The 24,252-nt window shown below is 47.5% G+C and overlaps 4 protein-coding genes across 6 annotated transcripts; 2 read left to right on the top strand and 2 right to left on the bottom strand.

Moving 5' to 3' along the window:
• Window positions 1–2,349: 2,349 nt before the first annotated feature.
• LOC113264260 (histone H2A type 1) lies at window positions 2,350–11,734 on the bottom strand. Of its 3 annotated transcripts, none has more exons than XM_048225535.2 (3): window positions 10,887–11,734; window positions 10,447–10,552; window positions 2,350–4,483 (listed from the first exon to the last, which is right to left on the bottom strand). In XM_048225535.2, exon 1 carries the CDS (start codon window positions 11,651–11,653, stop codon window positions 11,261–11,263), a length of 393 nt encoding a protein of 130 aa, XP_048081492.1. In that variant the 5' UTR covers window positions 11,654–11,734; the 3' UTR covers window positions 2,350–4,483; window positions 10,447–10,552; window positions 10,887–11,260. The 3 variants fall into 3 exon arrangements, with proteins under 3 accessions (XP_048081492.1, XP_026366968.3, XP_057160979.1); XM_026511183.4 differs by having other exon boundaries at window positions 10,887–11,165; XM_057304996.1 differs by having other exon boundaries at window positions 10,447–11,722.
• A 212-nt stretch (window positions 11,735–11,946) lies between these two features.
• LOC113264285 (histone H2B type 1-K) lies at window positions 11,947–19,105 on the top strand. The gene is made up of 3 exons (XM_026511213.4): window positions 11,947–12,378; window positions 15,576–15,739; window positions 17,289–19,105. The coding sequence occupies exon 1, from the start codon at window positions 11,978–11,980 to the stop codon at window positions 12,356–12,358; it is 381 nt and encodes a 126-aa protein (XP_026366998.1). The 5' UTR covers window positions 11,947–11,977; the 3' UTR covers window positions 12,359–12,378; window positions 15,576–15,739; window positions 17,289–19,105.
• Window positions 19,106–22,928: 3,823 nt separating this feature from the next.
• Window positions 22,929–23,337, bottom strand: LOC113264290 (histone H2B type 1-C/E/F/G/I-like). The gene has a single exon (XM_026511219.3). The coding sequence runs from the start codon at window positions 23,320–23,322 to the stop codon at window positions 22,945–22,947; it is 378 nt and encodes a 125-aa protein (XP_026367004.1). The 5' UTR covers window positions 23,323–23,337; the 3' UTR covers window positions 22,929–22,944.
• Window positions 23,338–23,720: 383 nt separating this feature from the next.
• Window positions 23,721–24,196, top strand: LOC113264278 (histone H2A type 1). Its single transcript, XM_026511203.3, has one exon. It carries the CDS (start codon window positions 23,749–23,751, stop codon window positions 24,139–24,141), a length of 393 nt encoding a protein of 130 aa, XP_026366988.1. The 5' UTR covers window positions 23,721–23,748; the 3' UTR covers window positions 24,142–24,196.
• The last annotated feature ends 56 nt before the right edge of the window (window positions 24,197–24,252 follow it).

Genomic DNA, 24,252 nt, shown 5'->3' with positions numbered 1-24,252 from the left:
AGCGGGGGGGAGGGGCAGAGGAAGAGGAAGAAGCAGGGTCCCTGCTGAGCAGGGATCCCGCCCGATGTGGGGCTAAATTCCAGGACCCTAAGATCATGACCTGAGCCAAAGGCAGACGCTTAACTGACTGAGCCACCCAGGTGCCCCCTTTTGTTTTTATTTTATACCACTTATGTATATTGTAAGGTTTTTATTATTATAAAATTAACACAGTTTATAGACTATATTTTATGGGGTCATCATTGAACTACTGTCAAGGAAGATGCAAATATGAATAAAACTCACTCTCTAAGGCACGTGGTCAACTACTGGAAGAGATGCACAAGAAATCTAGTTTGGGAAGACACTGTTAGGTGCTTTCATAGAGCTGTGGAGAGAGAAATTAATGGCAATACCAAGAAAGCTTAAATTCTCCTTCTGTCTGGGTCACCTACACCTTAGTTTAAAAAATTTTTTTTTTCCATAGATCTTCTGCCACTAAAATCGAACTTCACCTCCCATGAAAATAACTTCACAGTGTAAACTATGGAGTTCTAATTTGTTCTTCTGGATCTAATTGCAATTACAAATATCTGCTTTTTTTTTTTTTATTGAGACTTGTTGAAACTTTGTTATCTCCTTTTTAAAAAAAGCTTAAAATATTTTTCTGATTATGTAAGTAATAATAGTACGCACTTTTTCCAATGACATTGGAGTTATAGTCAATCAACAAAAAAATTCTGCTAACAGGTAATTATAACCAATGATGTATCACACTTGAGTATTTTATTTTACTTACAACAAAAACGTATATTTATTTGTCAATTATTTGATTATGGGCTCATTGGTTTGGTAAATCAAAACCACACCAATAAGATAATTTGAATAACAATTTAGCAAGGTAGTGGTTCTTGGGAGGAATCTGAACAATGCAACAAAGTAAGCAGTAGTAATGTCATCTGCTGGGGCAAAAAAAATTGTCCTTCCCTTCTAGGCTCTTTGGGGGGGTCTAGTAATTAAGCTGGCATAGGACAGATTAACAAGGGAAAAGCATTTAATTTCGCTCACTCAGTAGCCCCACAGCGACGAGAGCTTCCCCAGCAGTCAGGCAGCTGAGGCTCCTTTGCTATTGAGTAAGGAAGGGAGTAGGGGTCTGGGGCTTCGAAGGGAAGGAAGACAGTTCACAGGAAAATGGGAAGAGCAAATGTGCAGCGAACAGGTGTTTGCCGGGCCTTGCAGAGACGAGGAGACACAGGGAGGACGTTGAAGGGACAGGCCCTGCTAGCTCCCCTCAGCTTACGTGCCTGGCCCATGCTCTTTGTAGTTGTCTCTGCTGCTCGCGCTTCTCCTGGACTGGACCTATTCAAACCCCTTTGGGCAGCTGAGGGGGGAGGTAAAATCTCTTCCTGAGTATTTTGGGCCTAATTGTCTTCCCTCCAAATAATCCCCATGTCAGAGTGGCTCATTCTAGGATATTTGCTCCCAACCCATCAACATCAATAATAAAAACAGCATATTTTCTTACTAAAAATGGAAAGAACTCATAGACTTTCCTTGAGCGGTATTACTCTACTTGACATTTCTAGTTCTAAGAGAAATTGCCGTTTAAAATTTACAAACTCAGATAATGCAGGTGTCTTTTTAAGAGGGAACAGCTGAATAGTCAGATGTGATGTCCTCTGACATCAAATAATCATAAATTAAAATGACATGTTTTTAAAGGTAGCATTTACCTCCTCTGTGTGATTGTGTGTCGGTCCCAGTGCGGGATTGCTATTCAGATTTAACCATAGGGTATACAAATATTTCAAGAGACCCAGAAAATGAATTGATTCCAGCAGACTAGGAATGCCATAGAATCCGATTTTCATTAAGCTATCCGTGAGTTAGGAGTCAACAGTAGCTGCTGTGTGCATGGGTGGAGAGGAACAGAAGGCCCTCTCCACTTGTGACTTGGTGACGAGAAGGGTACGATGAAGGGGGTGGAAGGGGCAGTGGCGGAAATGGACATCATGGCTGCTTGGGTCCCCACAGAGTTAAGGTAAAAATCTGACTTACAACGCCCGCCTTTCACCGTTGTGGTTAAGGCACGTGACGTCCTAATGTAATTTCCTGTCCTCTTTACTCATGTCTGCGTATGTGGACATTACGAAATGCATTCTCTGCCTGAACCTATTTGAAACAAGGAACCTAGCAATCTGTGTGACTAATGCATTTAGCAGGTGAGTCCTACTCAGTGAGATTCAGTTGAATTAGGAGAAAAAGGAAGGCTGGTCACAGGATTTCAGGATGTTTTCTGATCCCAGCTTTCTGGTGCCCGCGGTCCTCGGTCCTGCCGCTTGGAGGAATGAGGAGGGAGACCAGACAGAGTGGTGGCAACAAAGCGAAGGTTTATTAAGAGGACAGAATCAGCTCTCCGCATGGAGGGGCGCTCCAAGAAGACACCCCCCCACCCCCCAGCAATGAGAGGAGATGGGCTTTTGGGCAGTTTTAGCGGGGTTCTTTCAGCGCGGCTCCTGCAGGATTTCTTCATGTCTTTGATCGGCCGGGGAATTTTTCCAGCAAAGCTATCTTCCCAAGCACAGCTCCCTAGGGTTGTTTTCTCTGTGGTTTTTCCAGCAGACGGAGCAGGCACGATACTGATCTTCCCCCCGGGGCCTCTGTTCGTACTGCACCGCTCTCTGGCTCTCTGCCTGTCCCTCTCCTGTCCGTCCCTGCCATATCCCCCCTCTGAACAGGTAACTCTTAACTGCCCTTTGGGGCAGGGGTGATGACCGATCTATGGTTACTTCCTTCTGGGGAGGGGCGCCAGCTGGGTCAGAGGTCTGTCCAGAGGCCCCTCTCATACGTAGGGGCCGTCCCCATCTGGGGCTGCATTGACAGGACAATTTGTAGGCTGATGGACTCTATAAACGAGAGGACACAAACCGGATAAGCGCATTCAGAATACAAGGTCAGAAAAGAAGCAGGAGGGAGAGGATGAATACTGGGGCCATCAGTGGCCATAGCCAGCGTAACAGCTGGGCCCTAAGGGAGGTCCACCAGGAGGAGAGGTCCTCTGTTTGGGCCACCAGGTTACCTGACGAATCTGAATGAGTCCCGACCTGACCCGTGTTGTTAATATGAAAGCAGCGTTCCTCCCGGAGGAGGGTGCAGGTGCCCCCTGCGTGGGGGTCAGGAGGTCAGGAGGTCCAGGGCCCGGGGATTTTGGAGGGCCATGACCTCCAGGAGTCTGCTTGCTGTGTGAGTCCTGCAGGTCTCTATACCTGAGTCTCGGATTGGTTTAGGACGTGCGGCCTGTGGCGGGACCCAGGGGCGTAGTCCGTGAGCAGCGCTAAGTAGGCTAACGAGCATCGCCCTCTCCACTGCGGGGGTAAGGTGACATATGCCCTTTGCCCACAATAGAAGAATAAACCGTCCCCTGCTCGGAGATTTAGGTGGAACCCGTACTTAAAGAGAAGCTTTGGCGGGGAGGTAGAGGCGGTTCCTGACAATTTATTCCATATTAGGGAAGCGTCTAAACGGAGCCGCTCGACCATCGTGGAAGCAAGTGAGCTGGAAGGATAGATTTTCAGAAAGAATTCTTGGGATGAGAGGAGTAAGCCTTCGGCCAGTCCGAGTGTAGAGGAGTTGCAGGACACCTGGGACCAGCCTGCTGAACAGGAGTTGTTAGCGGGGCTGAGAAAAGAGGTCTTTTCCTGGAGGGGATACTGGGCCCGGAGGAAGAGGTGAGGTTTCTCAGGATCTTTGTAGGCGCTGAGGGAGTGGAAAAGGGAGCCACTCCAGTATTCCTCTGCAGAGGTCGAAGTGACTTGGAAGGTGAAGTCGCACTGGGACGTGGGAAGATTTCCTACAAAAAACCCTGAGTCTGGAGTGTAAGTAGAGTTTTCGAAGCAAATCGGGAATGTTCCCGAGGCATTGAGTTGGAGCTGGTCCAACCAGGTGAGGTTTGGGGTGCTGTTGGACCAGGGGACTTTGGCTACTTTGGTTTCTATGTCCTTCTTCCAGGCTTTAAAAAATAGTTGCTCTATATTTTGATTGGGGAATGAATGAATATAGGAGACGAAAGGGGTGACGGAGTAATTAGCCCGTAGCCAGACCTCGATAGGGGCGGGCACAGCGGTCCCTACTGAGTCTTGCCCACATAGCCAACAATCAGTGAAAAGGAAGGGAGTGGCATTGAGTTGAACCCATCCTGGGGTCCCTGCAGATGAGAGGCAATGTAGAAGTTTGGGAAGAGAAAGGAGAAAGAGAATGAGTGCGTTCGAGGGCATGTCTGATCCGGGGTTGAAGTACTTAGCTTGGTGTTGCTCGTTTTCCTGTTTTTTGAAGACGTATTTGAGCCCTTTCCCCAGCTTGCAGTGGTATCTTGGTTTCCTGTTGTCTCTTTCCACCGGAAACCAGGGCTTAACGCTAGATTGGTGGATCCAGGCCTTGACCTTGGGCACGTTGATGGCCGCTGGGGTGGCTGAGATGACTGTGTGCGGGCCTTCTCACACAGGCCCTAGGGACAAAGATAAAGAGGGAAGAATTTTAACAAGCACTTGGGCCCCAGGTTCGTTGTCTCGGAGCTCTCGGAGACCTTGCCACGGGGATGACACGACTTACCAAGTTAAAGACTCCCTTGTCTACCAGCAGGTCGTTTACATGGAAGGGTCTCCCTTATAAGACCTCAGAGGGGCTCAAGCCCCTTTCCATGGGGGTGTTTCTATTCCAGAATAAGGCGATAGGGAGTAGAGACACCCAATTTTGACTAGTTTCTTGTGCTAGTTTTCTGAAGTGTCTTTTAACAACCTCATTAGTGCTTTCTACCTTTCCCGAGGGTTGGGGTGTCCAGGAAAGTGGGGGTGACAGCGGATTCCCAAAGCCTTGATACTCCCTCTGTTACCTGGGACTTCCAGGAGGGGCCGTTATCACTTTGAAGGGACCTGGGGAGTCCACCGAGGGACGATTTCATTTACGGGTGCCTTTACCACCTCTGAGGCCTTTTTAGTTCTGCAGGGCAAGGCCTCCACCCCGTGTGTGAAGGTTATCAAACCCGGAGGCTATTGTACCCTGTGCCTTAGTGTGAAATCCATTTGCTAACCTCCCCCACGTAGCCCCCCACTCACTGTCTGCCTCTGGGGATTTCTGCATGAGAGCCGGGTTATTTTTTGGGCAGCATTCACAAGTCTTTAAAATGTGCTTAATGGTTTTGTCCAGGTTTTTTCCTGTAAAAGCTTGTGGGTCATCTGCAAGGTTTCATCCCGTCCCAGATGGAAGATTTGATGTAGGTTTTCGAACCTTCCGTTGGTTCACCTCAGAGAGCTGAAGCTTACCATCCTTCGCCTGGAGCCAGCCTGTAGGCCGAGGGCTCTATCCTCTCCTGATGCCCGTGGTGTTTTCTCTGTGGAGTAGCAAGGTTTCTCCTGGGTTACGGAGCCATCCCAAACTAGGCAGGCAACAGCAGGGGCAGTCGAGCACCTGGGGGCGGATTTTGCTGCCTTGGCCAAGCTATTCCCTTCAGATACCTCACCTGCTCCTCTCTGGTGTCCCTTGCTGCTACCTCCAGGGCGTGGGTACCCTGCCTGTAGGGGCCAGTGATTTCTTGGTGATATTCAGTGGGGGAACCTGAGGCAGTTAGAAACTGTCTCTCTTTCCAGATCGTGCCGTGGGCATGCAAAGCCAGGAAGGCATATCTGGAGTCCGTATAGATGCTGACCCTTTTGTTTCTACTGAGCGCCGACACCCGGGTGAAGGCTGTTAATTCAGCCAGTTGGGTTCTCGATCCGGATAGGAGGGGGTGCTTGTTGTTGTTTCGGGTGAAGTGGTAAAGTGACCACGGCGTACTTAGCCTTGCAGGTGCCTTGCTCAACAAATGAGCTTCTGTGAGCGAGGAGGGCCTGCTCTGGATTTTCTACTGGGGTTTCCTTTAGGTTCTCCCGAGCAGCACAGGTTTGAGCTATGGTGCATTGACAGTCATGTGTCATCTCTGTACCCTGTTCTGGAAGGAAGGTGTCGGGGTTGAAAGTGGAGCAAGTTTTTATTTGCACGACCAGACCTTCCAGCAGGAGCGCCAGGTACGGCAGAAGGCGGCTGTCCGTGAGCCCATGTTACTATCCATGGATAGGAGGCCTTGAATATTGCGGGGGGGAGGGGGAGTGTATACAGTAAGATCCCGTCCCAGAGTTAACTTGGTAGCCTCGAGGATTAAAAGAGCGGAGGTGGGCACTGCCCTAGGGCATGCCGGCCAGCCACAGGCCACCAGGTCAAGCTCTTTGCTTAAAGATCCCACTGGCTGTGGAGTCGGCTCCCGGGCCTGGGTTAGAACGCCCAAGACCATTCCCTCCTTCTCGGTCACATCTAAGTTGTAAGGCCTCCCTCTAGGAGCTTAAAGCTGGGGCGCTGAGCAAGGCCTCTGTGGGGTTATTTATTTATTTATTTATTTATTTATTATTTTTCCTTTTTTAAGATTTTATTTATTTATTTGACAGAGAGAGACAGCCAGCGAGAGAGGGAACACAAGCAGGGGGAGTGGGAGAGGAAGAAGCAGGCTCATAGCAGAGGAGCCCGATGTGGGGCTCGATCCCAGGACTCCGGGATCACGCCCTAACGACTGCGCTACCCAGGCGCCCCCTCTGTGGGGTTTTTAAAAGCCCTTTCCAACGCTGCGTTCCGTACTAAGAAACGGGTCCTGGCTGCCCGCGTGTTCCTGATGTTTGGTAAAGAGGGTGCGCTATTTCCCCATATCTCGGTATCCACAAGCGACAGTACCCGGTGATGCCCAAGAAACCTCTCATTTGCTTAGAAGTTCTGGGGAGACGGCATGAGGCAATGGGGCCGTACGCTATCCACTCCCAGGCTCCTTGTTCCCTCTGAAAGAACCAGACCTCTCATAATTGAGCCTTAGGTTGAGAGACCTTATAGCCCCCTTGTAGCCAGAAAATGTAGGAGCTCTGGGCACAAGTTTGTGTGCCCAGCTCGGAGGGCGCAGAGCAGGAGGCCGTCCACACACCGTGGTAGGGCGCAGTCCTCGGCTGCAAGTTGTGAGGTTTCGGGGCAGCGCCCGTCCAGATGAATGGGGACCATCTCAGAACACTTGAGGTAAAGCCGACCACCGTGTGGTCGGATTAGTGGGGTCCTCAAATGCGAACAGAAACGGACAGTGCGGATGGAGCGGAATGCAGAAGAAGGCATCTTTTAAGCCTCGGTCTGTAAACCAACTTGTGCGTCAGGGGGTTTGAGCGAGCAGCGTGGAGGGTTTGGGGCCACAGCCTCATTAATAATTCGGATGTCTTGTACCAATCTCCACTCCCATGAGGTTTTTATACCCCCAACCTGGAGTGTTACATGGGCTTTTGTATTCTTTTTAGAGCCCCTGCTGCTTTAGATTGTTTATGGGTTTTATTAGGCCCTCCTTCGCTTCTGGTGTTAGAAGGTACTGTTTCCAACAGGGGAAGGTTGCGAGGTCTCTAAGGTGTGTGCGAATGGGCACTGCAGTTAAGGCCCAACCCACTTCTCCCTGAGTTGCCCAGACCTGGGGATAAATAGCAGCCTCCGTTAAGGGGAGGCAATGGCTAGTCTGACCCGGGGCCATCAATATGAGAGTTCCCACACTGGCCATAACATCCCTACCTAAGAGAGGTGTGGGGCTCGCAGGCACTACTAACAAGGAGTGAGAGAATATTAGATCTTCCCAGGTGCAGCCCAGCGGGCGAGAAAAAAAATTGGTCATGGGCTGTCCAGTGATGCCCTTAAAGACAGTGCTGAGGCTGGACAGTTGGCCCAGGGTGGAGAAAGGAACAGGAAAGGTGGAAGGACACTGACTGGCTTTCCCTCTGTCTCGAGAATTCCCCGAGGCTCTGGGTTCCTGATGGTCAGCTGTTCCCGGGAAGCCACCATGAAGTGCTCCGGGCCCCACCAGACCTCCCGGGCATGCTGGTCATCCCAGTCCTCGCAGAGGGAGACCCTCGAGGGCATTCAGGTTTCCAGGGCCCTCCTCCACATGCAGGACTGGACTTGTGGGGCTTTGATTTTGGCCGTCCCCTCTAAGGGCATTCTGGCTTCCAGGGCCCGGGGCGGCCGCAGCGGTGGCGACTGGAACCAGCATCTCGGTGGGGGTCTGGGGGGGCAGGGTTGGTAACGGCTTACAAGGCCGCACCTAGAGCCTCAGAAATTTCTCTTAGCCTCTTTTCTTGTTCCTTACTCTCCTCTTGGTCCTGGTTGTAAAAGACCTAGTTAGCAGCTCCTAAGAGCTCTTCTAGGGCCCCCTCGGGGCCAACAGCCAACTTTTGCAATTTTTTTCCGAGTATCTGGGGCTGACTGGGTCACAGATTTGTCTTTGAGAATGATCTCAGTCTCGGGAGAATCGGGGGAGACTGCTGTATATTTAATGAGAGCCTCTCTCAACCTCTCTAAGAAGGCTGTCGGGTTTTCCTCTTGAGTTTGGGTGACGGTGGATAGCTGGGCATGACTTAGGGGTTGAAACTTTGACCTTTTTAACTCCCCCACGATGTGGGCCTGGAGGTGACCGAGGTACCAGTTTCTGAGGGATCATTAGGGTCCCAAGTGGGGTCTTGGGAAGGGACAGCTTGGGCTCCAGTTGGGAATTGGAAGTCCCCCATGGGCCCATCCGTGCCCTGATAATTAATCAGCTGTTCGTCCCCGTTCTCTCAGCGGTGGCCAGGACTCCGCATTTCCCCGCCTCAGAGAGGGTTTGATTTAACAGGAGCATTACATCCTTCCGGGTTAATTTGAACACATAAGTGAGATTTTGGAGGGCTTCTATGTATTTATCTGGGTTGTTGGAAAATTTTCCAAGGTCTCTGGTCTTGCAATGACAAGGCGCGTGTACCCCAGCCGTAGTGGCACCTCCCCGTGGACCTAAGTCCTACGTGTTCTTGCAAGAGAGAGAGAGCCCCTGAGCATCAGCAGGGGGTCCAGGATAGGGCGGACAGGTAAGGGGACCTCATCTTGAATCTGGATAAATTGATGGAGACACTAGGGAAGATGGAGCCGGGTGTGGAAAACCCTCTGCAGACCCCTTTGCTTGCCTGCCTTCGGGGTGGCTGTGCTCTTCCTTTGTCCCTTCCCCTGGTGTCCGGCCAGGAGAGAGCAGCCGGGAGGCTGGCACAGGCCCTTATTTTCCCTTAAGGCCCAGAAACTTTGCACGTTGGGTACTTCTTCCCATTTTCCCTCATGTTTGCAAAACCAGTCCAGTTGTAACAGATATGATGACTGATACGTCCCTCAGGCCACCGTGTCTCCTCCTCCAATTGGTATTGTGGCCATGCCTTGGAACAAACGAAAATAAGTTGCCTTTTCTTTAAGATTTGTGGGTCAAACCATTCCAGTTATTCAGGAAGCATCCCAAAGGAGTACTGGCTTTGGTCAGGGAGTTGCAATTGCCCGTCTACAGGAAGAGAGGCAATGGCCTCCCTTATCCTATTCCTCATAGTTGACCAGGAGGACTTCTTCCTGATCTAATGTTCTGGCTGTCCCTGCAACTGGCAGCCAGGGCCGCTGTCCCTCCTGCAAGACGCTAGTAATGGCTCTTACCAGGCCTGACCGTACCTCTGGGGAGTGACCCCGCTTTTCCTGACTCATTATCTCTGCATTTCCCAGGCACGGGACTCAAAGGATCCTGTCTGTGACCAGATTGGATCCTTCAGTGGTGGGAGGACGAGCCAAACTTCTGGCCCGTTGAGTTGGTATGACGGGCGTAATGAAAGTGCTCTGTTTGACAGACCCGTCTTCAGAGGTTAACAAAGGCCAATTTCTGGAGGAACTGGACAGGCCACTGGGGAAGCGGGTGATGGCCGAGGTGGATGTCCGTTCCCCTGCCCTTCTCAGCAATACCTACACAGACGTGCTCCAGCGAGACCAGAGTCCATCTTACGACGGTCACAGCTGAGCAACGGGGCACGCACCTTGCCAAGTATAACTGCATGGTCCTCATGCATCCCGGGGGCAATCCCTGACACTGTCAAGCAAGCCTGATCCATACGGTGTGGGGATATAGTGTCCGTCACACAGAAACAACAAACATGTTTTGTGGCTGGAGGGTAGCAGGTAGAACATTGCCAGGGGGACCCCAATAAAGGAATTCAAGGTGTGTCTGTGGGGTGGGGGGTTATTCCTAACAAGTTCTGGGCCAGATCCCAGAGGAGGCCTCATACCTAAGTGCTCTGTCCACCTGATGGGGAAATGGCTGAAGGGGTAAGACTCAGGTGCTGTCACAGACAGGAGGGCAGAGGCAGAAGGCTGTTCCTCACTGTAAGGGGGAACTGGGGGTGCAATGTCTTGGAGGCCGCTGGCAAGAGGATGTCTGGGGGAACCGTCCCGGGTTTTTGCATTCCTTCCCCTAGAGGAGGGATCAGTGGGAACCTATCACCCGAGATTTGAGGATGGCCACCACGCTATTCGCTCTGAGATGATGCGTGCCCATCATGCTGTCACAGAATGGAGAGACTTGTGTCCACTACTCACGGTTAGACGTCCTTGATGATGACCAGAGATCCTGGAGGAGCCCCCAAGGAAATATTTCAGGATTTTTTCTTATCCCAGCTTCTGGTGCCCGCGGTTCTCAGTCACGCTGCTCGGAGTCATGAAGAGGGAGACCAGACACAGAGTGGGGGACAGCAAAGCCAAGTTTTAAGAGGCTAGAATCAGCTCTCCACACACAGAGGGGGGATCTGAGAATATCCCCTTCCCACCCCCAGCAAGGACACATTTTCTTTTATGCAGTTTTAGCGGGGGTTGTTGCAGCCCAGATCCTTCAGGATTTCTTCATGTCTTTGTCTGATTGGCCTGGGGAAGTTTTCCAGCAAGATTATCTTCCTCAGCCCAGCCCCCTTGGGTTGTTTTTCCTCCCTGGTATTCCAGGAGGCCATTCCAGGGAGACCAAGCAGGTGAGATAGGGATCTTACCTGTAGCCTCAGGTCACCTAGATCCCTCTTTGCCTGTCCCTGACATCACAGGACACCGAGTTTCTGTTTCAGAGGGACATTTGATCCCGCAGAGGAACCAAGGATACTGAAATCTGGCTCACATGGGCTCATTAAAGCAGGTCTTTTCTTCCTGCAAGGTGACTTCAATTTAGGGACTCGTGGGTCAAATGACAGATTTATAAATACCCTAGGCAAGCTTTCCTTTTCTTCTTTACAGATTTGTCAGTATTCAACACCTTGCTGTGCCAACAATGTGACTTAAAGTCACAGCTCTTTTTGTTGATTAAGTGGGTGGCTCTGAAAAGAGCCTTTTCGTTTAGACAGGAGGTTTGAGCTGCACAGTTGGCCAGACTCTACTTGCCCTTGGCCTTGTGGTGGCTCTCGGTCTTCTTGGGCAGCAGCACGGCCTGGATGTTGGGCAGGACGCCGCCCTGCGCGATGGTGACTTTGCCCAGCAGCTTGTTGAGCTCCTCGTCGTTGCGGATGGCCAGCTGCAGGTGGCGCGGGATGATGCGCGTCTTCTTGTTGTCGCGGGCCGCGTTGCCCGCCAGCTCCAGGATCTCGGCCGTCAGGTACTCCAGCACGGCCGCCAGGTACACGGGCGCGCCGGCCCCGACCCGCTCGGCGTAGTTGCCCTTGCGGAGCAGGCGGTGCACACGGCCCACCGGGAACTGGAGACCGGCCCGCGAGGAGCGCGTCTTGGCCTTGGCGCGAGCCTTGCCGCCCTGCTTCCCGCGTCCGGACATTCCGGAGAAAGAGGCACAGACCTGAGTAGGGTCAGAGTTGAGTCTGCCAGAGCTACCCTACTTATAGTCTCTATGGGGCACGAAAATGAAGCTATGCCATTGGCTAAAATTACAGTTTCACTTAAACCAATGGATTCCTGGTTTTCAAATACACTTCTTTTGATTGAACAAAATTAATACGTGACGTCTGCAGAATTCGCCAATTAGATACAGGATTTGACTCACTGCCTCCTTTGTTTAAGAAGCGGTGGATAAAAAGGACCCTTAGAGCCTCATTCTCATTCTTCTTGTTATTTTGAAGTCTTTTAACAGTTGCTTCCGGCCATGCCCGAACCGGCCAAGTCGGCTCCGGCCCCGAAGAAGGGTTCCAAGAAGGCGGTGACCAAGGCGCAGAAGAAGGACGGCAAGAAGCGCAAGCGCAGCCGCAAGGAGAGCTACTCGGTGTACGTGTACAAGGTGCTGAAGCAGGTGCACCCCGACACCGGCATCTCGTCCAAGGCCATGGGCATCATGAACTCGTTCGTCAACGACATCTTCGAGCGCATCGCGGGCGAGGCGTCGCGCCTGGCGCATTACAACAAGCGCTCGACCATCACGTCCAGGGAGATCCAGACGGCCGTGCGCCTGCTGCTGCCCGGGGAGCTGGCCAAGCACGCCGTGTCCGAGGGCACCAAGGCCGTCACCAAGTACACCAGCGCCAAGTGAGCCCGCCTACAGAGCGATCGGTAAGGCTCGGCACACACCCCAAAGGCTCTTTTCAGAGCCACTCAGCGTTCTAAGGAGAACTGGCACTCGTTTATCCCGGGTGTTTATTTGCTGTGAAGAAACAGTATCTGAATTCCATGTTTTCACCTGGCGAGAAATTAGTTACAATGTATGGAGAGCTAAAGCGGCGCTGGAGACGGTATTTAAATGGATTTCGGTCAGGAAGGATCACGTTCATTATCAGACAAATCGAGTAAAAATAAAATATTCTTTGTCTCCAAAGCAAAGCAAAACCTGGTAACCTTTGAAATTGTCAGCCCGGCAAAAGGTTTTATTAATAATGCCTCGAGCTCTCTCTCCGTAATTCTAAGGTGTACCTTACTAACGCGGAGCCCTGGGCACCCGCTAAGAAGAGCGCAAGTCGTTTTTATTCACTTATCTTTCTTTTGGGGGTGGTGCTGGCTCTGGGCCCTGGAGTTTGTATTTGCCACATGCTAAGTTAGAAAGGCAGCAGAAAAAATGGAAGTAAGATCCGGATCGACAATGTCTATACGCTGTGCGCGCCAGGCGGAGGGCTCGTTGGCGTGAGAGCCAATCCAGACGCTGCGCGGGCAATTTGAAGTCACCCACCCGCTGCGCTCAGTGAGTCTGTCCTCACCGGGTAATTCCGGGCAGCGCGCGGTGCCGGGGAGCTGACACCTTACTCCCCGGTTTCTCTGGGAGAAATTCCTCTCATGGGAAGGACTGGGCTCTGATTCCCACCTTTCCGGTCAGAATGCACTCCATATTTTCTTTCTGTGTCACTTGCATTTCGTGTTTCTATTGGAAGACATTTAAAAAGAAAACTAGAAGAGAGGGGAAGCGCTCTCCTTCACCCCCAGTTCGGGAGGACGTCAAAATCCCTCTCTCTGATCTAAGCCATTAGGAATGGCACATTTGAAAGTATTTTGGTCTTTGCCGGGAATCGGGGTGGAAACACTTCTACACTGAATTGTATTTGCTGCAGTTTTTTGATAATATCCTTTATGCAATTACAGAGCGGAGGTGTGCAGGTGAGAATATTCTGCACTCATTGAACAGGAGACAGAATGGAGCAGCGCTATTCTTGATAGCAAAATAGGAGACGTAACCACATATCCATGGCCCAAGGAATCAACAAATTTATTGAGATACGGTCACCCAATAGGAGTCCATATAGCAAAGGGAAAAAAAAGATGAAAATACACAGTAGTACTTGGTTGAATTTCAGAAACATAAATGTCAGAAGGTTCGTATATGATACCACTTTATAAAGCTCGAAAATAAATTATAATTGAAGCATGTAGAGAAGCACATGTAAATGTATGATTCAAAAACCTTTTTAAGAGCTTCATGAATGAGTTTTTGAAAATCAGGAAGTGGATACCACAGTGACAATCACAGCAAGAGGATGTAGACAAGAACAGAGGTAAATACAAGTTGTTGCCAACATTCTAGATTTAGTGCCAGAAGTTCCATCATGGGTGTGTGATACAATGGGTCTTACAGTTAAGATGTATGCCACTTACATTCCATTTATGTATCAAGTACTGTACTGAAAACTGTAGCAGGGAGAGAACCCTTGCAGAAGAGCAAGTTCCAAGCAGCGTCTACTTTGTCATAAAGGAACTCTTAGAATGTAGAATTCCAAACCTTAAGGTGTTGCTGTAGATAGAATTACTTTCTTTTAGAGAGTAGGAGAAAAAGAAGACTGACAGGCATTAAAAAGGCCATGAAAATTCAGGTCATTAAAAATTTAGAAAACTCAAGATTTGGGCTACGATTAAGATCTCCAGCTCTTGTAAACTTTCTGTCTTCTCAGCTTTTCAAAATCTTTGTGACAGCTCTCTGACCAGACTGTGTTTGAGGAGGTCCACAGGTGCGTGTGTATTTCGTATGTGCTTTATGTATTCATGTCAATGTATGTGTGTATACCCCTCCCTCAATTCTGTTAGGAAAGAAATTATATTTTTAAATTTATGTCTCTTTTCTCCTTCCATCATCTCTCAGGATAGTTGATGATAGTAAATTCACCATGTATTGAGTCCTTGTAATCACTACTTTTTAGAGCACAGAAAACTTTGATCCTGGCCATTAATCCATTAATGCAGAGAATCGATAGCAAATTCTGGTATTTCTTTGTTTTACAGAATGAGGGAAACAGCAGATAGAAATCCAGGGGACGGAATGGGAAGAGGATTTAGAAGGATTCAGTGAGCCAACCATATATGTATAGCCTGGGCCTGGGGACGCATGTGTGTAGAGAGGCAGGTGTAGAGGACGTTACAGACACACATGCAGGTGCAGGTACGGGAATAGACAGGTGTGTTGGCTATCGGGCACTGCTTGAATGACTTGCACTTGTCAGCAGGAAAGATATCTAGAAGAATATGGGGTGGGGGTGGCTGAACCCTGTGCAGACTGGACAGGAGCCTGCAGAGGGAACTTGTGGCCCCCCTATAGAAGGTCCATTACAGTCCAGTATTTAGAAACTTAAAATTTCCTAAAAGAAAAGGAGAGAAAAACAAGAAAAGATCTCAAAGCTAGACTGTATGGGTTATTTGCACCTTGGTCATCCAGGTGTCTAATGCTTTGTTGTTCAAAGTATCTTGCTTAATTTGTGTCACTGCTGATCAGTTTTGGGAAATTGACCTGAGCTCAGCCAAACCTGGACGTGACTTTATTGTTTTATACTGGAACAGCTGGTAGCCTCAACAATTCATGTGGTTTGCCCCTGATAATATTTTTTTTTTGTCATTTTCTCCCCTAAAGAACAATTTTTAGAACACAAAAGAACAGACTGGAACATTAAAATAGATGAGAGAGTCTTATCCTAAAGGAGAGATTTTTTCCCCCAAGTTATGTTGCCTGAAACTGGCCTTTGTGCAGCTTAGAGAAATTCATGTTTTCTTCCTTAAAAACTGCCTTCCATGGAGCTTGAACAAAATTTACTGATAAAGCTTAAGTCCTTTTTTCCTCCTTTCTAGATTCCATGCACTTTGCCATCCTTCAGTTAGGACTCTGTATTGGGCACATTAAATTAATTTGACCACAACTTATCTTAGTTACATTTTAAGTTCTTTGATGTGGAAAACCCCTGCATCTCATCATCCATAACTGTCCAAACCATCTCCGTTGTGTACTTTCCTTGCAGATGACTCGTTTGTCCATTTTCTGATACTTCTAACTTCTATTTCAGAGGCTCGTCTTCTCTGATGTTGCCACCAAATCAGCCTCTTGAGCGGATTCATGAGTAAAGCAGATGTGTGGGATCAAAAAGCAAAACCAACCAACGAAACGCACAAGGACATTTTTTTCCAGACTTGAATAAGGCTAAAAACTCCTAGAGAGTTGAACATACATGTAAGTATTCCTAGGGGTCGATGAATAGGGCTGCTTCAGCGTAAGAGGACTTTACAGAGGGCCTAAGAAAGTGCAAAGAACATGGGTGGGGTAGACTAGAAAGACAAGGACGCCTCCCTCTGCAGGTGCACTGGACTTCCCACTGGTAGAAGGAAGAATAAAACAGTGCCTCAGCCTAAAATCTGCATTTACATAAAAAATAAGCAATTCTTTTTGATGGAGAAATTATGAAAAGCTGTAAGGGAACACCGGAACTCCAAGGATCTTAATCTGGGGAGAACTTTATATTTCAAGGCAGAGGCAGAGGCTGAGGCCGGGGCCCTCTGCCGCTGTTGAGAGTGGCAGGGGGGTTGAGACCTGTGTTTATTGACGTCGCTGTGACGTCTGCACTTCTGTAGTTTAATAAACAGGTTACATTCTTGGGGTTAATTTATGAAAAGCGGTGGCTCCCATAGCTGTCATCCCCAAGGCTCTCCTTTTTTATCTAATATTTTTAGTGTTCCTTTTCTTAGGCTGAAGTTAAATTCTTAAGTAATAATACTTAAATGCATGCATCAGTTTTCAAAATCATGAAACACCATAACTATTATATAAAAACAAAATCAGACAGTTGTTTTAACAATAAAGGAGATAATTTCCACAGCATATAGCTGCTTGGGCCCTAGACTCTAAAACATAAATTAGAAGTTGGGTATTTCTGCCAGTATTAGTGAGAAATAAAACCAATGGGATGGATGTGCATATAAACATTAAGAGATTTCTTACAAGGAACTGGTTCATGTGCTATGGAGGCCGACAAGGGTCAAGATCTGCAGGGTTGAGTCGGCAAACTGAGGACCCAGGGGAGCCGGCGGCGCAGTTCCCGTCTGGAGGCCAGCAGCGTCAGGACCCAGGCAGGGCCCATGTCTCCATCTGAGTCCAAAGGCAGGAAAAAGCCAGTATCCCAGTTCCAAGGTGGTCAGACATGACGAATTCTTATTCAGGGGAAGGGCAGCCTTTGGTTTCCATCCCTGATTTCAACTGATTGAATGAGGCCCACCCACATTAGGGAGAATAATCTGCTTTATAAATTAAGTCTACCAATTTAAATGTTTTACTCTCATCCAAAATCTCCTCACAGAAACACCCAGAATGCTGTCTGACCCAATATCTGGGTAGCACTCAGCCGGGTCAAGTCGACACACGGAATCAGTCATCACAGAACCTGTAGGTAGAGTCATCCCGTAGGCTGTTAACAAGGACCTTGGAGGTCAAGTCAGATGATCAAACCCCAAGCAGAGACTTAACTCTCGGCGGTGTGACTCTGTGTTGTTTTGTGTTTTGAAAACAATAATTCTTAGGGGACATGTGAAAAGAACAAAATACAATCTCAATTTATAAAATGATTGCATTCTTGGAAATTTCGGTGCGTCCTGAACTACATACCAACACACACGTGCACAAGGATTCAGGGTCTAGGATTGATTAACAGGTTTTGTAGCTCCAGATTTACTGTGGGACACTGACTCAGGTCTTCATGGGACATCTAATATCCCTGGTCTTTTCCTAGATGTCACTGGTGCACCTTCCCCCAAGCCCTGGGACAGCCTACCAACAGTCTGCCTGGTTGCTAGAATGCTCTAAGGGCCGCTGTTGTTCTGTGAGAATGCAGACACTGATTACTTCCATTGCAGAAGCTACAGAATGGACATGTTAATGGTGGGAGCAGCTGGAAAGCTTCCAGGAACGCCAGAAGGTGTCCAGAGTCTGCAGAGCTGAAATGTCCATGGTGAGGCCTCAGCCCTGGGTAAGCCGGTCGGTCCCTGTGTCTCGCTGAACAGTCCCCAACTCCTTGACTTCCCAGCAACTTACCTGTGGGCGTGTGAACAAGCAGGGGCCTTAATGCAGAGACGAGGAGGGCAGCTTTTAAAGGCAAAGAGTCCCTCATCCCGAAGTCCTCTCCGGTTGCTGACCCTCGGCCAGCTCTGCGTGTGCAAGTGCGCCAGTCCACTGGCTCAGACTCAGGCAGAGCCAGGAGATTCACATGCAGCCTTAGCCCAATGAATGGAAAGGGCAGAGCAGGCTACTGAAGCACAAGTGCCGGTCCAGCTCTGCGGACTCCACCGCGGCCCTGGCTGTGCGTGCCTTAGACCTCAAGAACATGTGCAGACTCTTCTCAAAATACCACGCAGAGAATGGCGATCCCGGAGAAGTACTGCTCTCCCCACAGCCATCCTGGGGAGGCCTCTGCAGCCCTGAGCTCATCGCAGAGGCCGCCCGCCTCCCCCCGGCCACCCACTCCACCTGGCACACAGACACGTCCTCTCTGTAAGATCAGGCGGCGATGTTGAAGAACGCCTCTTTCTGGAACTTCAGTAGCTAGATGTGGACTGAGAACGTGCTCTGGGAAAGACAAGGCCCACGGCACCTGCATGTCCTGGGACAGGCTATCCCCAAACTTCAGTGTTCACTTTGTTTTCCTGTCCTTTTTATGGCCACGTTGTAGCAGCCTAGAAGGAAAGACATGATAATAAATGTGGCTTTGGGGGGCAGGGGGTGGGATGGAAGAGGGTGTCCTTGGGGAAACAGGCGATGCAAAAAACACACAGTTGAATTTTGCATAAAGGAATCTAAAAGAGAAGAAAGTAAAGGTTAAAGCCTTTGAAAGTGATATAAAGTCAAAACAGTAAGAGATTTACAGACAAGTCTGTGAAACTTTCCAAAGCTTATTAAAAAATTATTTGAAAAACTACAGTAAACTTCTCATGAAAAGAATACATAACAATGAAGTGACGTGATAGGTTGCCGTCACTATAAAAAAATACAAATTAAAAGGCAAAGAAACACCATTACACACCAGTTATGAGGTCACAATCTGGTATGCTCAAAACACCAAAGCTGGCGAGGATGTGGAGCGAGATGAGCCAACCCTCAGTGCTGGTGCGAACGCAAAATGGAAAAGGGTCTCCCGCCTTGGAAGACCGTTGGGCCAATTCGTACAAAACTATACATGCTCTCCCCACACAATCCTGCAAGTACATCCTTCCGTATTTACCCAAAGGAGTTGAGGATTTATGTACACACAAAACTTGCACTCGGATGTACATATTAGCTTTATTCAGAATTGTCAAAACCTGGAAGCAACAAGATGTCCTTCAGTGGGTGAATGGATAGACTGTTACATCTAGGCTATGCTCACATTCAGCGCTGAGAAGAAATGAGCTATCAAGCCATCAAAATGCGTATGACTTAGTAAAAGAAGCCAGTTTGAAAAGGCTACACACAGTATGAGTCAACTATGGTGGGGGAGGGGATCTGCTTCTCACTCTCCCTCTGCCCCTCCCCCGTTTGTGCGCTCTCAAATTAATAAAATCCTGAAAAGAAAAAGAATAATTTTTAATGTATTGTTTTACAAAACATAGAGACAAAATAATTCCCGGATTTCCTCAGATGCTTAGAATGAAGAAAAATAATCCACTCATAAATGAAGGCTTTTTTCGGTGTGTTTTATTTTTTTAAAGATGACTTTGTATCACATCTGCTTTAATGGTGAAAATAATACAGAATATAAAAATGAGAATATAGGCATGGACTATTCATGCAAATATTCAGGTGTTGCATAAAAATGTTCGATAATGATAACTTTCTAAAGTCCCTGCACTTGTATGAATTATGCCCCAATTAATATTAGAAATATGTACATGTGATGTGAATATGGAGTTGCAACTCAAACATACTAGCGGTTTTTCCAAGTTGGTCCTTGTGAAAGTGTTTTGAGAATGCGGAAGTATATGAAATTCTTCCACTCAAATTTGAGGGGTAACATTGTATAAATATAACACTGGATTTTTAAAAATGAATTCTTGATATTAATTTGGTTGCACTGTAGCTTTATCTTACTTCACTTTTTTTCTCCCCAACATTTAAACTCATATCTTGAAAATGAGCTAACAGACATTGAGGTATTCTGTAAGTATTAACGTATTTGTATTTGGCCAAATACAATCATTTATATTTATTTCCAAGTAACTGAAACTTGATACTGCTTGCAATTTAAAATATTACATCATAAAGTGAGTGCGTATATATGGCATATATACATTATGTATATATTATATATAACACGTATGTGTTATTTATACACATTTACAGTAAAATATAATCTATTTTAATTTTTCCAATACTTTTACTCCAACAGGATGCCAAAAAATTCAAAGGCATCGGATGTCCAGTTTCTGATTATTTCATGCTCCTGGTTATAGAACAGCACTGAGATGGAGAGTACAGATAGAGCCAATCCTTTGAGATTTTAGCTATATGTTCTATGAGCCCAAATAGACTATATGCATACATTAATACATACATACAGACCTTAAAATAATTATACATATAGGGGTGCCTGGGTGGCTCAGCCCTTAAGCGTCTGCCTTCAGCTTAGGGCCTGACCCCAGGGTCCTGGAATCGAACCCTGCATCGAGCCCCGCATCGGGCTCCTCCACTAGGAGCCTCCTTCTTCCTCTCCCAGTCCCCCTGCTTGTGTTCCCTCTCTCGCTGGCTGTCTCTCTCTCTCTCTGTCAAAGAAATAAATAAAATCTTAAAAAAAATAATTATGCATATAATACATTTTATATATATTATATTTTTATGTATATTGTATTTAATGGAATTAATAGAATAATCAGAAACTGGACAGTCCATGGCCTTCTATTTTTTGGTACCCTCTTGGAATAAGAATGTTAGAAAAATTAAAATTCATGTTCTTTTCAAATAAGTGGTGTACAGATGATAATGACTGGGAGAACTATTCAAATTAAATATGCTAACAGCATCCTTATGTTTATTCTGTGGACTACATATAATTCTTCCAAAAGCTCAAAGTGGGATATAAAAATTACTAAGGTATTATGAGTATTCTTTTAATATATATCTGGATAAGAGTCCATTTTATGCTTTCTAAATTTTTAATTATATTGTTTTTCAAGACAGATTTGGGAACCCCAAATCTGGTAAATTAACCTTAAGAACGCGATGTCTTTTGTTGGCAGAGAAGAATGATGCTATTAGCCTGGGGAAAAAAAGTGAGTTAGATTTAAAAGAAAAAGAAATTATTCTGGGCCCAGATAAAGGACTTTCAGTAGAAAAGGTAACATGCACTTAGCCTTTGGAAACAGCACCAGCCATTAAAGTGGTGTTGAGGCTCCCCTGGGTCAGGCAGGTACTCAGTACGCAGAGAACTCCCTAACAGAAACTCTAGATGGAGATTTTGGTCTCTATTCATGAAACAAGTCGTTGAAGAAGAGTTGATTACAAGCTTTGAATTAATGGGTCCAAGACATCATACTGATTGAAGTAAGGACGATCTCAGATGTCTGGACTAAGAGTGACAGTAAAAAAAAAGGGGGGGTGTGCACCAGAAAGCATGAAAACCCCCCATGTTTAAGTAGTGCTAATGTGAGAATTGAAGTTACACAAACAGCAATTTAGTTGTCACTTGGAATGGATTCAGCATGTGAACAAGGCAGAATCCATGATGCTCATGGATTGGAACCAAACCTGCGATGAGCTGATGAGACCTTTACACTGTGTGTCTCATGACTCCTCTTTCCCCAGGTCTTGTATGTCCATTTCTGAGCTCAGCATCACATCCAGAGGAAGCTTCCATCCTGGTACTCCTGGATTTCTGTGCTTACACAGGAAAGCCCCACCTCCCTCAAAGTTATAGATCAAGGCTCAAAATGAGCTCCCTGAGAAACCCACTGCTGCTCTCTTGTTCACTGAAATTTCATTTCGGGAGAGCAAATTTCATTTTAATGACAGTCATCACTGGGAACACAAACTGAATTCTCAAATCATCCTGTGTATCAGCTTCTGCCAAGGGCGTCCCCAACAACACTGTGGTTATTAAATAAATAAATAAATAAATATTTGTTTTCGTTTTGTTCAAAAGGTAATGATTCTCAAAAAACGATCTGGGGACCCAAGGGGGTTTCTGAGACCCTTTTGGTGGGTCTGTGAGGCTAAATTTATTTGTGTAATAATCCTGAAAATTTTTGCACTGGTTTTCACTTGATGATTATATTACAATAGATTGAATGCAGAAACAAATACTGTGCAAGAATCCAGCTGTCTTCTACTAAACCAGGTATTAAAGATATTTACAAAATGTAAAACAGTGCCACTCTTCTAAATTTTTTTGTGATTTTGAAAAATATAGCTATTTTTCATAATATACATGTTGGCATAAAATGGGACTTGACCCCGTGAAAATCACAGTGAACAGAAACGCCACACCAGAGATAGAGGACGTGAACGTTTGAGAGATGAACGTGAAGCAGGATCGATTCCCATCTCTGTGGAGCTTCACTAGGAAACACGCGGAGGTTGGGCGTGGGGGACCTTGGTTTACCCAGGACACATGTAGAAGTAACCAGCAGAAAAATTCCGCCGCAGACGTAGAGCCTGGATTAGCAATCCTTATCCTTAACTGGTGAAAAGAGGCGACTACTCTATGTTCTCATTTTCCTTTTTCTCCATCTTTATCCCAACACCATGAGGTTATTTTGTGCAAAGTCCTGGAGTGAGGGACCAAGAAGGTACATACTAGCATTGATATTAGAGAGTAAGTGAAAGGGGATGTGACTGGAAAATGGTGGTATAACCTAAAGGGAGATACTGCAGGTGGAGAGGTATTTTTCTTTTTCACCTTAATTTGCAGCTTTCTCACTAATTAACTCAATGTGTGGTTCTTAAAATTAGAATTTGGATGGTAAGTGAAATACACACAATTTTTTTTTTAAGTTTTTATTTGAGACAGAACACGAGCAGGGGGACAGGGGCAGAGGGAGAGGAAGAATAAGTAGACTCTCCACTGAGCAGGGAGCCAGACCTTAGGACCCTGACCAGAACGAAGGCAGATGTTTAACCTACTGAGCCACCCAGGCGCCCCCGCACAATAAATTTCTTTTGGAGTATTTGATGTTTGTAACATAAAAAAAAAAAAAAAAAAAAAAAAAAAAAAAAGTTAGACCTTATTGAAAACACAAGAACAAAATGTAGCTTTGCACAAATGAAGAAGCATGTACAAAAGCCTTCAGATGAAAATTTGCTTTTGCCTTTCAGTCAGAATTTTTTAAAAAGTACTAGTTTTCTTTGGGAAGTGTGGATGGCTCTAAAGAAAACCCAAACAAACTTTGGGGGTTTAATCAATACCTTTGCCACTGGCAGGCTCACTTGGAGCTGGTGTACTTGGTGACGGCCTTGGTGCCCTCGGACACGGCGTGCTTGGCCAGCTCCCCGGGCAGCAGCAGGCGCACGGCCGTCTGGATCTCCCTGGACGTGATGGTCGAGCGCTTGTTGTAATGCGCCAGGCGCGACGCCTCGCCCGCGATGCGCTCGAAGATGTCGTTGACGAACGAGTTCATGATGCCCATGGCCTTGGACGAGATGCCGGTGTCGGGGTGCACCTGCTTCAGCACCTTGTACACGTACACCGAGTAGCTCTCCTTGCGGCTGCGCTTGCGCTTCTTGCCGTCCTTCTGCGCCTTGGTCACCGCCTTCTTGGAGCCCTTCTTCGGGGCGGGCGCGGACTTCGCTGGTTCGGGCATGGTGGGGAGTAACTGCTGAAGGCTTGAAACTAACAATGAGTATGCGGCTCTAAGTGCCCTCCTTATTCACAGCTTCTTAAACCCGAATGGCTTTGGCAAGGTGGAGAATAACTAACACCCCTCCACCCCCTCCCCATCACCAAAAGCTGAGAGCTTAAGAAAAGCCGGCTCTATCTGTCGTCTTTACTCACAGGTTTTTAGGCTAGGTGATTAAACAAATCCAGTGAATTGTACTAAATTCTGATGGCATCCTGTAGTTATCCAATCAAAATAAGAGTCATTGAAAACCAGGATTCCATTGGTTTAAATGTAACTGTAATTTTATCCAATGGGACAGCTTACTTTTGGCGCCCAGTGAGGAATATAAGAAGTGAAGCTTTCCTCTCACTCCATTCAGATCTGAGTCACTGCTGACTTCTTATCGTCATGTCCGGACGCGGGAAGCAGGGCGGCAAGGCTCGCGCCAAGGCCAAGACGCGCTCCTCGCGGGCCGGCCTCCAGTTCCCGGTGGGCCGTGTGCACCGCCTGCTCCGCAAGGGCAACTACGCCGAGCGGGTCGGGGCCGGCGCGCCCGTGTACCTGGCGGCCGTGCTGGAGTACCTGACGGCCGAGATCCTGGAGCTGGCGGGCAACGCGGCCCGCGACAACAAGAAGACGCGCATCATCCCGCGCCACCTGCAGCTGGCCATCCGCAACGACGAGGAGCTCAACAAGCTGCTGGGCAAAGTCACCATCGCGCAGGGCGGCGTCCTGCCCAACATCCAGGCCGTGCTGCTGCCCAAGAAGACCGAGAGCCACCACAAGGCCAAGGGGAAATAAGATCTTAATAGCAACTTCCAAACCAAAAGGCTCTTTTCAGAGCCACTCACTATTTCTCGAGAAGAGCTGGGACTCCGTTTTAATTCTCATTCTCAACGCTACAACAGGGAA

This window comes from Ursus arctos, unplaced genomic scaffold (assembly GCF_023065955.2).
Source record: "Ursus arctos isolate Adak ecotype North America unplaced genomic scaffold, UrsArc2.0 scaffold_31, whole genome shotgun sequence".
In the NCBI taxonomy this organism is placed as follows: domain Eukaryota; kingdom Metazoa; phylum Chordata; class Mammalia; order Carnivora; family Ursidae; genus Ursus; species Ursus arctos.
The sequence above is the reverse complement of the archived record's forward strand: the minus strand, read 5'-3'. Positions and strand labels throughout refer to the sequence as shown.

What these genes read in the sequence shown, in the direction of transcription:
- LOC113264260 (XM_026511183.4), bottom strand. Translation starts at nt 4,253, where the DNA reads ATGCCCTCGAACGCACTCATTCTCTTTCTCCTTTCTCTTCCCAAACTT.
- LOC113264278 (XM_026511203.3), top strand. Translation starts at nt 23,749, where the DNA reads ATGTCCGGACGCGGGAAGCAGGGCGGCAAGGCTCGCGCCAAGGCCAAG.
- LOC113264285 (XM_026511213.4), top strand. Translation starts at nt 11,978, where the DNA reads ATGCCCGAACCGGCCAAGTCGGCTCCGGCCCCGAAGAAGGGTTCCAAG.
- LOC113264290 (XM_026511219.3), bottom strand. Translation starts at nt 23,322, where the DNA reads ATGCCCGAACCAGCGAAGTCCGCGCCCGCCCCGAAGAAGGGCTCCAAG.